An 18,171-nucleotide genomic window follows, 5' to 3' on the forward strand; every position below is an offset into this window, starting at 1 on the left:
TCTCTAGCCAGCCTGAGTTCATTCTGTGCTTTAGCTTTTCTGACTTTGTGTCTACACGTGCTGGCTATTTGTTTGAATTCCTCTTTGGTGGTTTTCCCCCTTTTCCATTTTTTGTACACATCCTTTTTAATCTTAACTCAGTTAAAAGTTCTTTAGATAGCCACCCTGGCTTCTTTAAGCACCTTCCATGTTTCCGTCTCATTGGTATTGCCTGACGTTGTGCTTTTATTATCTCCCTCTTAACAAACTCCCAGCGATCATGAACTCCCTTTCCTTCTAGTATTACTGTCCATGGGATTGCCCTTTTAGTATTACTGTCCTTTTAGTATTACTGTCCTTTAGTATTATGCCCTTTTAGTATTACTGTCCATGTTGATTGGGTTTATGTAGACTGCCTTCACACACACACACACACACACACACACACACACACACACCAGACGGCAGGTCCTGAACCAACAAATTCAAATTACCAAAAAGGTGATTCCAGGAAAACTTTCCAATTGTAGTAGCAATTTGACAGTGGAACAGATTCCCCCGGAAGGCGTTGTTGTAAACAAAAACCTGCCCTTTCCCCCTTATGGGGTATCCAAGAGCCAATATAGAGTCCTTAAGTGGGTTCCCTATTGGTAGGAGAAAATAACAGAGGCCAACCAGAGAATATTGAGAAGTAAAGCAGCTAGTTAGCCTCATCTTTATTGATCTGTTGCAACAGGGGGCTCCCCTCACATGCAGGAAAGGAGGAAGAACCCAGAACAAAGGTGTGCCTGCCCTTATATAGACATTTTAAATTCCCTGCCCTGGAGCTCCAGACCACCCCTCCATGCATCATACCTACATCACAGAAGGGGTGTAACCTAAGACCACCCCCCACAAACATCATACCTACATCATAGAAAGGGCGGTCTACAGCAGAAATCTGAGTGCATTGTTTATCTCGTCTGACAGGTTACCTGTTAATGCTCACTTGATTGGGTACCCTGGGGAGCCTGGCCAGTCTTTTGTAATGATAAATACTTAGTTCCTGAGCCAGGTCACAGCCTCACACCCTATTCATATCTTAAATGTGCCCTTAATACAGGATTTGTGAAGGAAAAGACAATGGGGAGGTTTCCCACTTTGACCTTGCAGAGAAATCATTTGCTCAGTTTGTGAATCAAAATGGTTTCAGATCGGTCTTCCTGTGCTGATCTATGTACGTGCTTGGTTGGTACACTTAGGAACATTTAACATATATCTAAGACCTCAAAATTCCTATCACAGTGGTGAACTCTCCTTCCTTGGAGTTTTTAAAGCTGAGGTTGGGTGGCCACCTGACAGGGCTTCTTCAGCTGTGATTCCTGCATTGAAGGGGGTTGGACTAGATGACCCTTAGGGTTCCCTCCCAACTCTAGGATTCTATGATTCTTTAGCTGTGTTTCTTGTATTGCTGGGGGTCGAAGTAGGGGACCTTGAAGACCCTTCCAATTCTGCGATTCTGCACTTGGCTAGGGAGAAACTAGACCAACTTTGTGCTTCTATGACCCACTGCTTTCTGTGCTCTTCTCTCGCCCGAGAGCTGGTGTGGATGACTCAGTGTGCAACACAAGAGTGGAAAAATCCATAGCACATGTTACCAGCAGGTGGAACTCACTGGCACAGGATGTGGCTAAATCCAGGAATGTACTGGATGAAAACAATGGGCAGGGTATTTCCAGAGATGACATTTCTAGTGCTACCTGTTATAGTTATGCTGTCTTGGCGGAAGGAGCTGGACAGGCCTGGAAATGGGGAGTTTCCTGGGGTGAGAATACACCATGGAAGACTTCATGCAAGAATCCCACCTGGTGCTGCTAGATATGGAGTCTGTGAAGGGGAAAACATGTAGGAATTCTCTTTTGAGGCTCCTCCAGATGCATGAAGAACATGATCTCTAGAGGTCCCAAAGCAATGCAGAGCTCACTTCCTCTGGAATATCACTGGATCAGCTGCTGGTTCCCAGGAGGAAGTGGATCCAGTGGATCCAGTGGTTCACTGTGTGGTTCACTGTGATCCACTGTGCATCACAGTGGGTTGGACTACCGGATGATTCTTGGGGTCTCAGAATTCCAACTCTTCCAAGCCTATGATTCTGTGGATTCTAGTTGTGAGGCCCCTGGGAACTGCCTGATCTAGGCTCTTTCTGTTGGCAGCCAACAAATCCTTGTCTTGTCACTCAGGATTGCCTTGAAACAAATCTCCCCACATCATGCAAAAATCTATAAAATATAGATGTTGTAAAGTTAGAATCATATTATTTTAGATTAGGAAGGGACCTGGGGGTGCTGTAGTCAAGCATTCTGCTCAGCGGAGGAATTTGGCAGCTGCATCACCCCTCACAGGGAGACCAAACTAGCCATGCAAATGAACTGGGTTAAAGCTCCAGTGGAACTTCAGGCCAGTCTCCGCGTGGCTTTCTTCTCCCTAGAATATTATCCCTTCTAACTACAGTCTGTTAAAGCTCTGGTTTTCCCAGTAGTAATGTATGGAAGTGAGAGCTGGACCATAAAGAAGGCTGATCGCCGAAGAATGGATGCTTTTGAATTCTGGTGCTGGAGGAGACTCTTGAGAGTCCCATGGACTGCAAGAAGATCAAACCTCTCCATTCTGAAGGAAATCAGCCCTGAGTGCTCACTGGAAGGGCAGATCCTGAAGCTGAGACTCCCAAGACTTTGGCCACCTCATGAGAAGAGAAGACTCCCTGGAAAAGACCCTGATGTTGGAAAAGATGGAGGGCACAAGGAGAAGGGGACGACAGAGGGCAAGATGGTGGGACAGTGTTCTCGAAGCTACCAGCATGAGTCTGACCAAGCTGTGGGAGGCAGTGGAAGACAGGAGTGCCTGGCGTGCTCTGGTCCAGGGGGTCACGAAGAGTTGGACATGACTAAATGACTAAACAACAACAACAACAACAACAACAACAAAACTACAGTCTTCCTCTACCTGCCTTGATTTACACATGAAGAGGAAATCCCATTATTTCCTCTATAGATCCCACAGTTTATGCTCCCAGAAGACACCTTCCGTTTCTTGCCCTAGTCCTTCTTTCACTTGCCAACAAATCTACCACCAACCGTTGCTCAAAACTTAATCCTGCCTGCAATTCTATTTAACATATAATATTTCAAGATGCCCAAATAGGGAGTTTATTCTTCCAAGTCCATTTCATCCCTCGAATGCTTCTTTGCCATGTCCACATAGGTTTTAAAAATCCTTCTCATGTTGTTATTCTTTCTTCTTTCATTCTACGTGCACAACATGCTGCCTGCTGGTCTACATACATCCCTAGATTAATCCTCTTCTTTAAAACGTCCACTCCTGTTGTTTTTTACATGATAGAAGTTTATAAAATGATGCCTGGCATGGGGAAAGCGGACTGATAAGAGTTTCTCTCTCTTTCTCTCTCTCTCTGCTGACGCTAGAACTTGTGGACAAATCATGAAGAAGAGCGTTGAAAGATTTGGGGCAGAGAAAAGGAAAAAAATTATCCATGCATCACATAGGTTTTTTTTAATGTATTTTTTTATTAAAAAGTATGTGCAATGTCTCTTTTTTCAGGTTACATTTTCTACAGGTCAGTTTCATTTGCTGAGACATTAGTGTTACATTAGGAAGAAAAGGGGGAAGAGATGGAGGGGGCGATGTTTCTATTTTACTTAATGTATGTGTGGGTTTTGTGTGAACATCGCTTGTGTGGGTTCTCTTTACTATTCGCTTGTGTTCCTTTGGTGGTGAGAGAAGTTGGGGTTGGGTGCAGTTACTTGTTTGTGATTAGCTGTGGTGAACTTTTTTTCCGTGTGTGAATGGGGTGGGTGGGTGTTTTTTAATCAGGTTAGCCATATTGATTTGTATGCTGTTGGCGGATTCTTGTTTTTGTCTTGTTGGGCTGTGTATGTGATAAAGGGGAGCCATACTTCTTCTATTTGAAGGCATCTTCTTCTATTTGTCCCCATGTCAGTTTCAGATTATTGGTTAGTTTTTCTAATAAGGCTGTTTCCCATATTATTTGGTACCATTGGTCCATGCTTACTCCAAACAGGTCTCTCCAGTGTCTGCTTATGATGTTTCTGGCTGCTGAGAGTAGGTGGGTTATGAGTTCTTTGTGATGTGAGTGGGCATTATTGTCTTGGAATGTGTTTAGTAGGGCCAGTTCTGAGGTGATTTCTAATACTTGCTTAGTTATTTGATGCTTTTGAATTCTGGTGCTGGAGGAGATACTTGAGAGTCCCATGGGCTGAAAGAAGATCCAACCTCTCCAATCTTATGGAAATCAGCCCTGAGTGCTCACTGGAAGGACCAATCCTGAAGCTGAGGCTCCAAGACTTTGGCCACCTCATGAGAAGAGAAGACTCCCTGGAAAAGACCCTGATGTTGGGAAAGATGGAGGGCACAAGGAGAAGGGGACGACAGAGGACGAGATGGTGGGACAGTGTTCTTGAAGCTACCAGCATGAGGGAGGCAGTGGAAGACAGGAGGGCCTGGTGTGCTCTGGTCCAGGGGGTCACGAAGAGGTTGACATGACTAAATGACTAAACAACAACAACAGTTATTTTGCATATTTCTTTTATGGCTGTTGTCCAGAATAGTTGGATTTTGGGGCATTCCCACCACATGTGGAGGTTTGTGCCTATGGAGGTGCACCCTGCCTGGCATTTTGGTGAGGTTCCTGGGCATATTAGCACCAATTTTCTTGGTGTTAGGTACCATCTGTGAGTGAGTTTCAAGGTGAGTTCTTTTCTTTTCGTTGATATGGATTTAAAGGAGGGGTTTAGATGACATTCTAGTCCACTGAGTGGGTTAATCTCATAGCCTATGTTGCCTTCCCATTGTTTTTTGATTACGTGTAGGGGGTTTGTGGGATTTTGGAGTAGTATTTTGTATATTGTGGCTACAATCCCTTTGCCATGTCCCTTTGTTGTTAGGAGGAGGTTTTCGAAGGGACGCATCACATAGTTAAGCAATGGAATTTGGTTCGCCAAGGTGTGGTGATGCCGTAATTTTGGATAGTTTGCAAAGAGGGAAAGACAAATTCATTGGCTATGTTCTGCCTCCACTGTTGGGAAGGACAAGACGGAAGAGTTTATCTCTCAGGGCCTTCTGATACCTGCGGAATTGTGGTGGGTCCTGGCTGTGGTTTGGCAGACTTAGGCAGACTCAGGCAGGTTCAGAAAGCTCTTCTTCATGGGACTCAGGGTGAGGGTTCGCCCAGGTTCTCAGCTTTGAGCTCAGCCACTTCATCCTTCTCCTCTGATTCTGTGCTCAGCGGAGGGCCCTGACACTTTATACTTCCAAACATAACAATAGACTGGATCAGATGACATTGTATTATTTCATTTCATTTGAACTTTTTCAGGCCATCTTACAGCCAAGGCTTTTCAGGGTGGCTATGAAGAAAGAATAAAATAAATTAAGATCAGGCACAAGATTTTAAAAAATGAAGGCAGCAATAAGACCAGCAATAAAAAATATGTTTAGCACCCTTAGAGAGATTACCAAAATTATCTAATACTTCTATATTTATCGTACTTCTGACTTTCCTCACTCATCTTATTTTCTTCTTTAATGTTCTAGTCTATATCAATACTGAGCAGCTCTGGTTTTCTTTTGTTAATTTTATATCTCCTAACCCTGCTAATTCTTTTAATCTTTTGGTTAATTTTTCCTGCTTAATGATGTCCTGTTTTAATTTGTTGGAAGCCACCAATAGTGGCTGGGGCAACCTCATCAGATGGGCATCATCATCATCATCATCATCATCGGAAAACAGAACATCTTCAGTATAAATGGGGAACTTATCTTTTGTATCCTTTGTTCATTGTTTACTTCTATAGCACCATGGCAGGTACAACCCAACGTTACTGCAATAGCAAACATCTTCCAATACCTATTTAAGAGTATTCTTACCTACTACAATGTCTACTATATACAGACCCAAGAAATCTAACCAGGATGGAGAAGGTGAAATGGCTGCTGTTACTTATGACTCTGTGACTTATAAAGTGGCTCTCTGTGCTTTGGCAGCTAGGAAGATTAGGAAGAAAGAACAGGATGGGCTAGCGGTCAGTTGCAAAGGGGACTCTGAGATCTAATTTGCACATTTTATTTGAGAATTACTTTTTATTCTGTGTAATAAGAAATTTTGGTGGATTTGACCGTGGTTTTACTGCATATGCAGCAACTGCTGTGTGCGTGTGTGTGTGTTCTTTTCTTTTCTTTTCTTTTCTTTTCTTTTCTTTTCTTTTCTTTTCTTTTCTTTTCTTTTCTTTTCTTTGGATGTTGCCATGGCCTTTGGCTAGCACAATAAAATCCAATAAACCTGAAAGAGTATTCTCCTGGAGAAAGAGAACATCCTTGTTTTGCTCCTCTTTTAAAATCCACCTGTCTTGATAGCTGTCCATTTACTAAAGATCTTATATGTAGCCGGGTTAAAATAATTGGTCTGAGGCAGCAAGCCTTTTGCAGCTTTCTTTGTAAGTGGCCACCCTATCCTGTCAAAAGACTTCTCACCGCCAACAGAAAGCAGGAAGGCCCCGGTTCCTTCATTCTGTGCCAAATATGTCATACTGGGTACTTTTCAGCTATCCAGCTTGTGTTGGTAATGTGTTAGAAACCTGGCTTTGCCTTACAAATTTATCCACAAAGAATTCCAACCTCTCTGCAAATAGAAATGTTGCAACCTTGCAATCAAGGTCAAAAGATTGATAGATGCGATTGTGTTACAGGTAAAACGCAGGTTCCCTGTAGTTGGCACGGTGGCATATTAGGAAATGGAATTTGGCTGTCAACGAGATGTTCTCATAAGTCACCATGCAAAGTATTTCCAGCTCCACCCAGAGAGGGTATATAAACTAGGATCGTTCAGTCCTGGTCCAAAGGAGCTTCCTCTCAGCGCCACCATGAAGTCGGGCGGCCTCTTGCTCCTTGTGGGGTCCTTGGTCCTCTGGACAGCCCTGCTGGCTGCACCGCACACAGGTAAGGAGAGGCAGCTGCTGGGATGCAAAGCCAGGGGCCTCAGGGGCTGGGACCATCCAGGCGAGGAACGGATGTGGGGTTTCTTTTCCCTGGTGAAGGAAATCAGGGAATGGTTTTGCAATGAGGAAGAGTAGACATGCAGTTCTGGGACTTGCATGTCAAAGGGAGGTTTCAAATTTGGAATTGGGCAGTGGGTGGGTGGGAATTTTGGGATGGGAAGGAAGAGTAGCCGGTGGGAACTGCAGGGCTCAGAATGAGCTGCTCAGCTTCTGCAGCAGGAAAGTGAATCTACAGGATTGCATAGCTAACATTTCCCTAACCATTCTGTGAACTGAAACGCCCCTGTCCTCCAAAAGTCACACATCTCTGAATTCGGTGATGCAGTACCCCAACCCAAAAATTCAGAGAATCATAGAAGTGTCGAGTTGGAAGGCGCTCAGAAGATTGTCTAGTCCAGTCCTCTGAACATGAATGTACAAAGGGCATTATGTTAGGGGAAATTGCTTGCAGAAAAATCTGTATCTTACGAGAAATGTGCTTGAAATACGGACATTCAGTTTTGTGCAGAATTTCTGAAACAAAACTTGCAGACCGATGCAGAAATGTGTGTGTGTGAGAGAGACGAAGTCACGACTGAAAAACGAGAAGCTGAATTGGACAGATGCTGAGCATCCCCTCCCTGGGGCTCTGAGGGCAGAACTGGCTTCACAGAGCAAAATGGGAGCCTGGTTGTTGCATGGAGGCTGAGGAGAGAGGAGCAAAGGGGACCCAGGGGCTGAGGTGGGCCGGAACTGGCACATTCTCCAGGGGCCACAAGCTGCAAAGAACTACAGAGCAAATGGACTTGGGCTGGATGGCCACCCGGGGTGCAAGCCTGAGATTTTGTGCTGAGGTGCATGAATTTTTTTTGGGGGGGAGTAGGATCCTCTAGTACAGTGGTTCTCGGCCTGTGGGTCCCCAGATGTTGTTGGACTACAACTCCCATCATCCCTGAGCTCTGGCCTTGCTAGCTAGGGGTGATGGGAGTTGTAGTTCAACAACATTTGGGGACCCACAGGTTGAGAAAGGCTGCTCTAGTACAAATCAATACAAGCAGGTGAACATGAGATGCAATAAGAGGAACAGTGGAGGGAGTTGGAGAATAAAAGACTGAGAGGTGATATGAGACCCGTTTTCAAATATCTGAAGGAGATTCCAACTAAACATTGGGAAGAACTTTCTGGCGGTAAGAGCTGTTTGACAGTGGGAGAGACTTCTTTGGGAGGTTGTGGACTCTCCTTCCATTGGAGGTTTCCAAAGAGAGGTCGGGTGGCCTTCTGTCAGGGATTCTTTAGCTGAAATTCTGCACCACAAGGGGCTGGCCTAGATGATCCTTGGGGTCCCTTCCAGCTCTAGGATTCTTTGATTCTTTAGCTAGGATTCCTGCATTGCTGGGAGTAGAAGTAGGGGACCTTGAGGACCCTTCCAACTCTACGATTCTGCACTTGGCCAGGGAGAGACTTTGATGCCCCTGTCTCTCGCCCTGTTGCTTCCCATCAGTGAGCAGAACCTGGCAGAGTTTTACCCAGTGGGAGAGATTCTGTTACTCTCTGTGGCTAGACAGGAGGAAGAATGTGGTGGCTGGAGCCCATCCAAGCTAAACAGAAGCTGGGGAGCTAATTACTGCCTCAGCTCCTGGGATTGCTTCATGCCCAGCGATGCCCGGGGCCAAGATACAGAGAAGGAAGAAGCTTCATGCTTACCTGCCTGGACCTTGGTTTCTGGTGCAACATGAGCCACTCTGGGACAAAGGTTTTCTGCAGCGTGGTCAAGGGGCTCTGGCCGCACCAAACCCCTCTGCAGCCTCCCTTCCTCACTGAGCACCAGCCCCATCCCACATGGAGCAACAGCTCCAAAGCTGTACACCTCCCTCGCCTCACACACCTTGTTGTCACAAACGGGAGCCACAGCTGTGGCAGAAGGGCGGAGGGTGTTGCCTCCCTCACTTCGCCCAAACTGCTGCACGTCCTGCAGATCAGATCAGAGGTGAAGCTGAAGGTTGGAAGATTCGGGACAGATGGAAGGAAGTCCTCCTTCACACGGCTCAGACTGTGGAACTCCCTCCCACAGGAAGCAGTGGTGGGCACCAAGCTAGGTGGCTTTAGAAGAGGACTGGACAAATTCAGGGAGGAGGAGAGGGCTATGGAAGATGGATCTTCGCAGTTGGAGACAGCAATGCTTCTCCAGTGGCTGGAAACTGCAGCAGGAAGAAGCTGCTCTGATGCTTGGATCCTGCTTGTGGGTTGGCCACTGTGAGAAGAGGATGCTGGTGAGATGGGCCACTGGCCTGATCCAGCAGATGCTCTTCTTAGGTTCCTTTGTTTTAGGACTGGTCTCTGAACTCAGCAGTGGGCTGCATGAAGGTCCACAAAGTGACCCTGAATCCTGGCAAGACGGAGGTGCTGGGGGGGGTGCAGTTAGTCAGCTGCCTCCTTCGGACGGGGTTGTATTCCCCTAGAAGAACAGGCTCCATGTTTCATCAAATCCATCTCTAGAGGCGCAGGTGACCTCAGTGGCCAGGAGTGCCTTTCCCCAGCTTTGGCCATTTCTGGACCAGGAGAACCTGACCACTATGTGTGCTGCTAATCTCCAGGTTGGATTATTGAAGGAGTGTCTTCAACCCCATCATCCAACCCAGACACTGAGGTCCATCTCCAAGGGCCTTCTGGTGGTTCCCTCACTGCGGGAAGTGCAGTTGCAGGGAACCAGAGGGCCTTCTTGGTGGTGGCAACCTCCCTGTGGAACACCCTCCCATCAGATAAACAACTACATGAAATAAACAACTACATGACTTTCTGAAGATATCTTAAGGCAGCCCTGTATTGGGAAATTTGTAATGTTTGATGTCTCACTGTGTTTCTGGTATGCTGTAAGCTGCCAAGAGTGGCTGAGGCAACCCAGTCAGATGGGTGGGGTATGTAATTATTATTATTATTATTATTATTATTATTATTATTATTATTATTAATAATAATAATTTGGTCTATGTGGGGCTGCCCCTGCAAAATGGGGCATCTTGGCTGCTCATGTTTTACCCATCTCTCCTTGGCTCTTCTGAGTCAAGAGGCCTTTGTCTGTGAAAGATACATTTACACCTGGGCAACAGCTCAGCCCCTTCCAAGAACGAGGGCCCCTTGCATTTCCCATGCCCAAACTCCCCTGACACATGCACACATTATGGGAATGTCAGGTGTTATGTACTGAGTTGAATAGGATCCAAAATGCAGCAGTCTGATCGGTCCACAGGAGCCACCCAAACCAGCTCCAGGTGGAAGTGAATCCGCAACCTGATTGGCCCACAGGAGAATCCCGGAATTAGCCAATCACGTGGGGCCCATTGTGTAAATAATGTATATAAAGCAGACATTCTGGGGGAACTTCCATTCCTCCTCACCACTATGAGCTGAATGAAGAGCATGAAATCCACTCTCGACTCTGAGTATATTTCATCAGGGGACTGGGAACAGCCGCTGTGGGAGCTGAGAGGAGGTTAACTAACTGCATGCCCTTCATATTTTCTGTCTTCAGAGACACCAGGAAGGGCATCTCTTGCCCCTCTCTGCGCCCAGATGGATGCCACACCCGAGTGCAAAGAAGCCTCCGGGAAGAATGCCAAGGTGAGAAAGGATGCGGAGCTGGCCCAGAACAGCCCTGTGGCTGAGGAGCTGCAAGAAGCTGCCCTGATGAAACCCGTCTCTGATGAAAAGTCAGCGAGAGGAGAAGCCATTGGGATGCCACCGTCCGAAGCGGGACATGTCACCAATGATGGGCCGGCTGCCTCTGGGGGGCAGCCAGGAAATGGAGAAGGGGCAAATGCTGGTGTTGAACTGGGCAGACTCCCCAGTGGGGAAACACCAGCAAAGCTTGCAAGGCCACCCCCCCTCGAGGAACTGGACGACCGTGATGACGACGACGACGATGACAAAGATGATGACGACGATGACGATGAAGACGATGACGGCGATGACGATGATGACGATGATGACGATGATGACGATGATGACGATGATGATGATGACGATGATGACGACGACGATGATGATGATGACGACGATGACGACGATGATGACGATGATGATGATGATGACAACGACGACGGTGGTGATGGCGATTGACCCCGGCCTACATCCTTGGGGTTCCTGGCCAGCCTGAAGGAAGCAGCGCAGGCAGAGTGCCTTGCCCCAGTGCGTGAGACAGGGAAAGATAAAGCTCATTCAAGTAGTGCATGCGCAGCTGCATGGGCAGAGTTCTTGCCACGTCACAAACTGCAGAGAGGGAACTTGCTTTGTCCCTGGGTCACATGCTGGGGCATCTTTCTTGCTGCATCACAGACCTTGGCCTCTCTGGAAGATGATGGATAGATAGATAGATAGATAGATAGATAGATAGATGGATAGATGGATAGACAGACAGATAGCTAAGAGGAGCAGACGCAAGGCCTAGCTAGCCCAGCCTCCTGTTCCCATAGATTGGACCCCCCCACCAGATGCCCTCAAGGGAAACCCCACAGCCAGGCAGGCAGGCCTCTGTCGTCTCTTCTCCTTGTGCCCTCCATCTTTCCCAACATCAGGGTCTTTTCCAGGGAGTCTTCTCTTCTCATGAGGTGGCCAAAGTCTTGGAGCTCTGATCCTGGCCTGTAGTCAGTAGAAATTCTTCAATTTCTCTTTTTTTTTTTTTTTAATAAATTTTTATTGGTTTTACAGCATTTTTTAAAAAGAACAAACAAACACAAAACAAAACAAACATACAAAATACTTTCAAAGATATTTTCATAAACCTCTTTTCTTGGACTTCCCCATACCCCCCCTCTCTGCATCCCGGTGTCCATATTTGAACTAGCAACTCCCAGTTGTTACTTTCTAATCTCTGTCATCTTAGTCCTCCTTTATTATCTAACCTTGTATCCCTGTACCCTGTTACTTCTAGTAACCACAACATTTTAACATTCGTTGAGTTTATAGTAGTCCTTAAGATAGCTCTTAAATTTTTTCCATTCTTCTTCCACCATCTCTTTACGTTGGTCACGGATTCTGCCTGTCATCTCAGCCAGTGTCATGTAGTCCATCACTTTCATCTGCCATTCTTCCAGAGTAGGTAAATCTTGTGTCTTCCAGTACTTTGCGATGAGTATTCTTGCTGCTGTTGTGGCATACATAAAGAAATTTCTATCTTTCTTTGTCACCAATTGGCCGACAATGCCCAAGAGAAAGGCCTCTGGTTTTTTAGAAAATGTACATTTAAGTACCTTTTTCATTTCATTATAGATCATTTCCCAGAAGGCCTTTATCTTCGGGCATGTCCACCAAAGGTGGTAAAAAGTACCTTCAGTCTCTTTACATTTCCAACATTTATTATCGGGCAAATGATAGATTTTTGCCAGCTTGACTGGGGTCATGTACCACCTGTATACCATTTTCATAATGTTTTCCTTTACGGCATTACATGCCGTAAATTTGATACCGGTGTTCCATAACCATTCCCAGTCATCTGACATAATGTTGTGTCCAACATCCTGCGCCCACTTAATCATAGCAGATTTAACTGTTTCATCCTGTGTGTTCCATTTCAACAGCAAGTTATACATTCTAGATAAATTCTTAGTATTGGGTTCTAGCAGTTCGGTCTCTAGTTTTGATTTCTCCACTTGGAAACCGATTTTCCTATCCTGTTTAAAAATTTCCATTATTTGGCGATATTGAAACCAATTTTCTACTTTGTACTTCAGTTTCTCCTGACTTTGTAGTTTAACCTTGTCTCCATCCTGTTCTAAAATTTCCCAATACTTCGGCCATCCGACCTCCATATTGAGTTTCTTCACTGCTTTAGCCTCCACTGGTGACACCCATCTAGGGGTTTTATTTTCCAATAAGTCTTTGTATCTTATCCAGACATTAAATAATGCTTTTCTAACAATATGATTTTTAAAGGTACTGTTAACCTTGTCATACCAAAGATATGCATGCCAACCAAAAGCATTATTGAAGCCTTCCAGATCCAAGATGTCTGTATTCTCGAGGAGCATCCATTCTTTCAGCCAGCAAAACGCTGCTGCCTCATAGTACAATTTTAAGTCCGGCAGGGCAAAACCCCCTCTTTCTTTAGCGTCAGTCAGTATTTTAAATTTAATTCGGGGCTTTTTGCCCTGCCAGACAAATTTCGAAATGTCTTTGTGCCACCTCTTAAAACATTCCATCTTATCAAGAATCTGCAAGGTCTGAAACAAAAATAACATTCTAGGCAATACATTCATTTTAATTACTGCAATTCGGCCTAACATTGACAGTTTCAGATTTGACCATATTTCTAGATCTTTTTTAATCTCTGACCAACATTTTTCATAATTGTCCTTATACAAATTAACATTCTTAGGTGTTAAATAAACCCCTAGGTATTTGACTTTCTTAACCACTGTCAAACCTGTTTCCTCCTGAAATTTCTCCTTTTCCATGTCTGTTAGGTTTTTCCCTAAGACTTTAGTTTTTTGCTTATTCAACTTAAATCCGGCCACCTGGCCAAATTGTTGAATTATTTCTAAAACCCTTTTCGTACTAGTGTTTGGCTCTTGCAAAGTCAATACTAGGTCATCTGCATACGCTCTTAACTTGTAGTGTTTAGCTCCGACCTGCACACCTTTGACCTGCTGGTCATTTCTTATCATATTCAGCAACACCTCCAGAACCGAAATGAAAAGTAATGGGGAAATTGGGCACCCCTGCCGAGTTCCTTTTTCTATCTTAAGTTCCTCAGTCACAACATTATTTACAATCAACTTAGCTTTTTGTTCGGAATATATTGCAGCCATACCATTCTCAAAACCCTGGCCTACCCCCATCCCATGAAGATTCTTCCTCATAAAACTCCAAGAGATATTATCAAAGGCTTTCTCCGCGTCCACAAAGATCAATACTGCTTTAGTGTTTATATTCACCTCCAGCTTTTCCAAAATGTCTATTACATTCCTTACATTGTCCGCTAGGTGTCTTTTAGGGAGAAAGCCTGCTTGGTCTTTATGAATCTTCTCCATCAAAACTCTTTTAAATCTTTTTGCCAAAATGTCTGCAAAAATTTTGTAATCCACATTAAGGAGTGATATCGGGCGGTAGTTCTTGAGTTGGGTCTTTTCAGTCTCTGACTTTGGTATGAGTGAAATATATGCCTCTTTCCACGATTCAGGTGCCCTTTTTCCTTCAAGTATCTCATTACAAACTTCTCTTAATGGTTGAATCAACCATTCCTTCAGCGATTTGTAGTATCTAGAAGTCAGTCCATCTGGTCCCGGAGATTTGCCCAATTGCATATTCTGAATGGCAGCCTCTATCTCTTGTTCTGAGATTCTCTGGTTCAAGTCCATCTTACTTTGCTGAGAGATATTTTGTAATCCATATCTTCCAAGGAATTTGTCTATATCTTCTTCATTTTGCGGGCCTTGGGTATAAAGTTTTTTGAAATAACTTAGAAAGCAATTTCTAATTTCATTAGGTTTAGATATACTCTTTCCATCAACCTCTAGGCTTGTAACTGTATTTAGTTTCTGCCTTTTCTTCAATTGCCATGCCAAAAGTTTACCACATTTATTTGCTGATTCAAAAGTCTTTTGCTTCATTTGCTTTATCTTCCATTCAATCTCTTGGTTCATCAACTCCATATATTGAGTTTGATATAACTTGATCTCTCTTAAAATGTCCTGAGACTTTGGTTTTGTTCTCAATTTCCTCTCTCCTTCCTTTATCATTTCCAAGATCTTCTCTTTTTTCTCATTTTGTTTTTTCCTCTTTATTGAATTTTGTTGAATCAAAAATCCTCTCATAACCGCTTTACTTGCGTCCCAGATCACTCTTTTCTCCACGTCGGTCCTCAAATTTATTTCAAAATAGTCTTTTAGGGTCTTTTGGGCCTTCGTAAGAATCTCCTTGTCTCGAAAGAGGGTGTCATTCATTCTCCATCTAAATTGACCAGTTATTGTGAGTTTCATCTCCATCTTCACGGCGTTATGGTCGGAGCAAGTTTTTGGGCAGATTTCCACTTTCTTAATCTTTGGAGCCAGTCCACTAGTAACCCAGATTTGGTCAATTCTGGTCCAGGTCATCATTGCTTGGGAGAAAAAGGTTCCCTCTCTCTCCAGAGGGTTCCTTGTTCTCCAAATGTCTATCAAGTCCATGTTTTCTGTCATTTCGAAAAAAGTCTTAGGGAGTCTCCCTTCTTTAGTAACTGTTAGTCTTTGTGCCTTGTCCATGTTAGTGGAGACCACGCCATTCATGTCTCCCATGATTATCATATTGTAATCCAGATAGTCCGTCAAAGTTTCATGAAGTCTCTTAAAGAAGTCAGATTTGCCTTCATTTGGTGCATAAATTCCAACAACTAAAAATTTTTCTCCTTGTACTTGTATCTCCACAGCCAGATATCTCCCTTGATCATCTTTAAATATCATTTTTGGAGCCCATTTCTCCTTCACATATATTACCACTCCCCTCTTCTTAACTTTGTCTGATGAGACAAATTCTTGTCCTAACCTTTTATTTGTGAGTAATCTCCTGTGGGCTCTAGTTATGTGAGTTTCTTGTAAACATATCAAATCCAATTGTTCTCTGTTCAAAATATGAAATACTTGTCTTCTCTTCAAAGGCCCATTCAGTCCATTACAATTCCAACTAAGGAATTGCAGAGCCATCTTGTTATTTTCTTAGGGCTCCTCCAACAGCTCCAAGTTGTTGCTCTTCTTCTGACGGTGGTGGTTTTTGTCCAAACGAGAGACTCAGGATATCCAGTGCTCTCCTCTGTTCTGCAAGTACGTCCACAGTCCCCTTCTGTAGGTCCTCCTGATATCTTGCCAGAAATTTGTCTTTATCTTGAATTGTCTTTATTTTCAGAAATTCTTCAATTTCTCTGCTCAGCAGAAAAGGCCACAGCCTCATCCCTTGGGAAACTCTCTGCTCACATTCATCGCAGCAGGGATCGTGCTGGGGAACTTCAGCCGTGGTGCCTGTGTTGCAGGGGGGTGGGGGTGGATTAGTGGACCCTCGGGGTCCCCTCCAACTCTACAGTTCTACAATCCTGGGGGGAAGTGTTCCAGTGTTTGCTCTGAACCTTGCTTCATGCTGGAGGTCCCACAGAGCTGCCTCTTGAAATCCAAAGGGACACCCTCCCCATAGCTGTCAACTTACAGATTTGAAAATAAGGGACCAGCAGCCTCAAAAATAAGTGACCAGCAGCCAGAATAAGGGATTTTGCTATTGTAAAGAGTTACATACATTGGTAGGATTGACAGATGCTGTCAATTCAGCATGAGGCAGTTGCGGTGCGGCGGCAGCCACTGAAGCGCCGCCCTTCTGCGTCCCTCCCCATCCCCTCCTCTTCCTCCTCCCTCAGGCCGCCTCCTCAGCTGTCACCACTGCTGCCGCCTCCAGGCTCGTGGGCAGACTGGGAGAGAGTCTTTCTCCCCCCCCCTTGGGCAGGGAAGGGCCGTTGGAACTCCTAGCACCAGGACAATGGCGCCAGCACGCTCTCTCTCTCGCGGCGGAGGACCCTGAGCCCCTGCTTCCCTCCCGAGCCGGGCGAGCATGAAACCCGGGAAATTTAAGGGACATCATTAATAAGGGAGAGCAGCGGGACACGGCGCTGGGATAAGGGAGTTTCCCGCTAAATAAGGGACGGTTGACATCTATGCCTCCCACCCGCTGGGGGTGCAGGACTCAGGGGCTCCCCGTGTGGGTTTTATGAACCAGCAAGCCTCGCTGGCCTGTTGTGCAGCACATGGCCACCAGAGGGCAGCACTGGCAGGCCTTTTGCAAAATTCAGAAGCAAACATTCCAGCTGTTCTTAAAAGGACACCTGTTTGCAAGGCAATGCCAGCTCCCTTGCTTTGGTGCTGCAAAGGTTGATCTAATCCACCTTCCCGAAGGCCTTGACTGTCTTCCTGTTCAGATGATGATGAGCTGGATGAAGAGGATTTTGGCCCTTCAAAGTTCCTGCCAACTGAGTTTTGACAGTCAGTAAAATTACACATACCTTTACAAAACACCTGTTTGGCATAATATAATCATGGAATAGTACAGTTGGAAGGGGCCTCCAGGGGCCATTAGTCCAACCGCCTGCAAGGCAGGAAATACCGCTCAAGAAACCCTGACTGCTGGTCATCCAACATCTGCTTAAAAAACGCCAATGAAGCATAGAAGCAAAGCTCCGTGGGGGTTGGAAGGGACCCCACAATTAATTATGTTTATATTCGCTTGCTTTGATATAAGCTAATTGTCTGGCTTTGATGGTGCCCTTATCTATGGCCCTGGGATACAGGGCTCAGAGCCCAGAGAGGGAAAGTACCGGTATATAACACCCAAACATTGCAGATACTTTCCCTCTCTATATAATTTTCTGTTTAATACTCATTTAAATGAGTATAAATACTCATTTAAACATCCTCGAAATATCAATAACTTCCCTTCCTCTCTTTCCATGGTTCATTTTGCATATCCTAAATCCCTGCATATTTTACAAAAACTAAAGCGTTCAGTATTCCATTATTACATCCATCAAAACTTATTTACACTGTTGAATTTATCTTAATGCTGCCAGCATTTTCAAGTGCACACAATTCACCCCCATGTATTCAATAAACGTTTTCCAATCTTCTCTAAACATATGCTTTTCATGTTCTCTTATTCTACTGTATACGTTAATTCTGCAAGCTGTGCGTTGTTTGGGTATTTGTCATGTGCAAACTCTTGGTCAGGTGGTGGACGTATGTTGCTCTGTTCTGTGAAGAATGTTTGCAAGTTTGCACAGGCGCAGATAAGCAGTCTCCTTGCTGCGGAGGCCGTCCCAGGTCTGTAAAGAACTGGCAGGCTGGCTTGCTAGAAGTCTATACCTTTCTTCAATAAAGCATTAGAAGAGATCACTCTAATGTCTTCAGCATCCTTCTTTTGGAATCCTGTATGCCATGGCTCCCATGACCCCAATTCTGGCTCTGCGGGGCGTGTTATAGGAATTCTAAGGTCTTATATATATAAAATAAATGTTCATAAATGTACAATGCAAACACATACACAAGTATACAGACCACGTGTCTGAAATAGTACAGGAGAACAATCCTAAAGCCATTTTGACTCTCCCAAATTGACCTCAAATATTTCTCTGCAAGGAGGA

General features: G+C 44.8%; 1 protein-coding gene across 3 annotated transcripts in view; it reads left to right on the plus strand.

Annotated features, from left to right (window-relative positions):
- The first annotated feature begins 6,021 nt into the window (after window positions 1-6,021).
- The window catches only part of LOC308587473 (uncharacterized protein), a 39,883-nt gene continuing 27,733 nt past the window's right edge, over window positions 6,022-18,171 (plus strand). The window contains exons 1-2 of one of the 3 annotated variants that reach the window (XM_081195112.1): window positions 6,863-6,990; window positions 10,558-11,688. In XM_081195112.1, coding sequence (XP_081051238.1) covers window positions 6,915-6,990; window positions 10,558-11,144 — 663 coding nt within the window. In that variant the 5' untranslated portion in view covers window positions 6,863-6,914 and the 3' untranslated portion in view covers window positions 11,145-11,688. Of the gene's footprint in view, window positions 6,991-8,647; window positions 9,109-10,557; window positions 11,689-18,171 lie in introns of those variants that run through there. The other 2 variants (XM_081195111.1, XM_081195108.1) reach the window with 2 other exon arrangements.

This window comes from Podarcis bocagei, assembly GCF_964188305.1.
Source record: "Podarcis bocagei genome assembly, chromosome: 5".
NCBI classification, from domain to species: domain Eukaryota; kingdom Metazoa; phylum Chordata; class Lepidosauria; order Squamata; family Lacertidae; genus Podarcis; species Podarcis bocagei.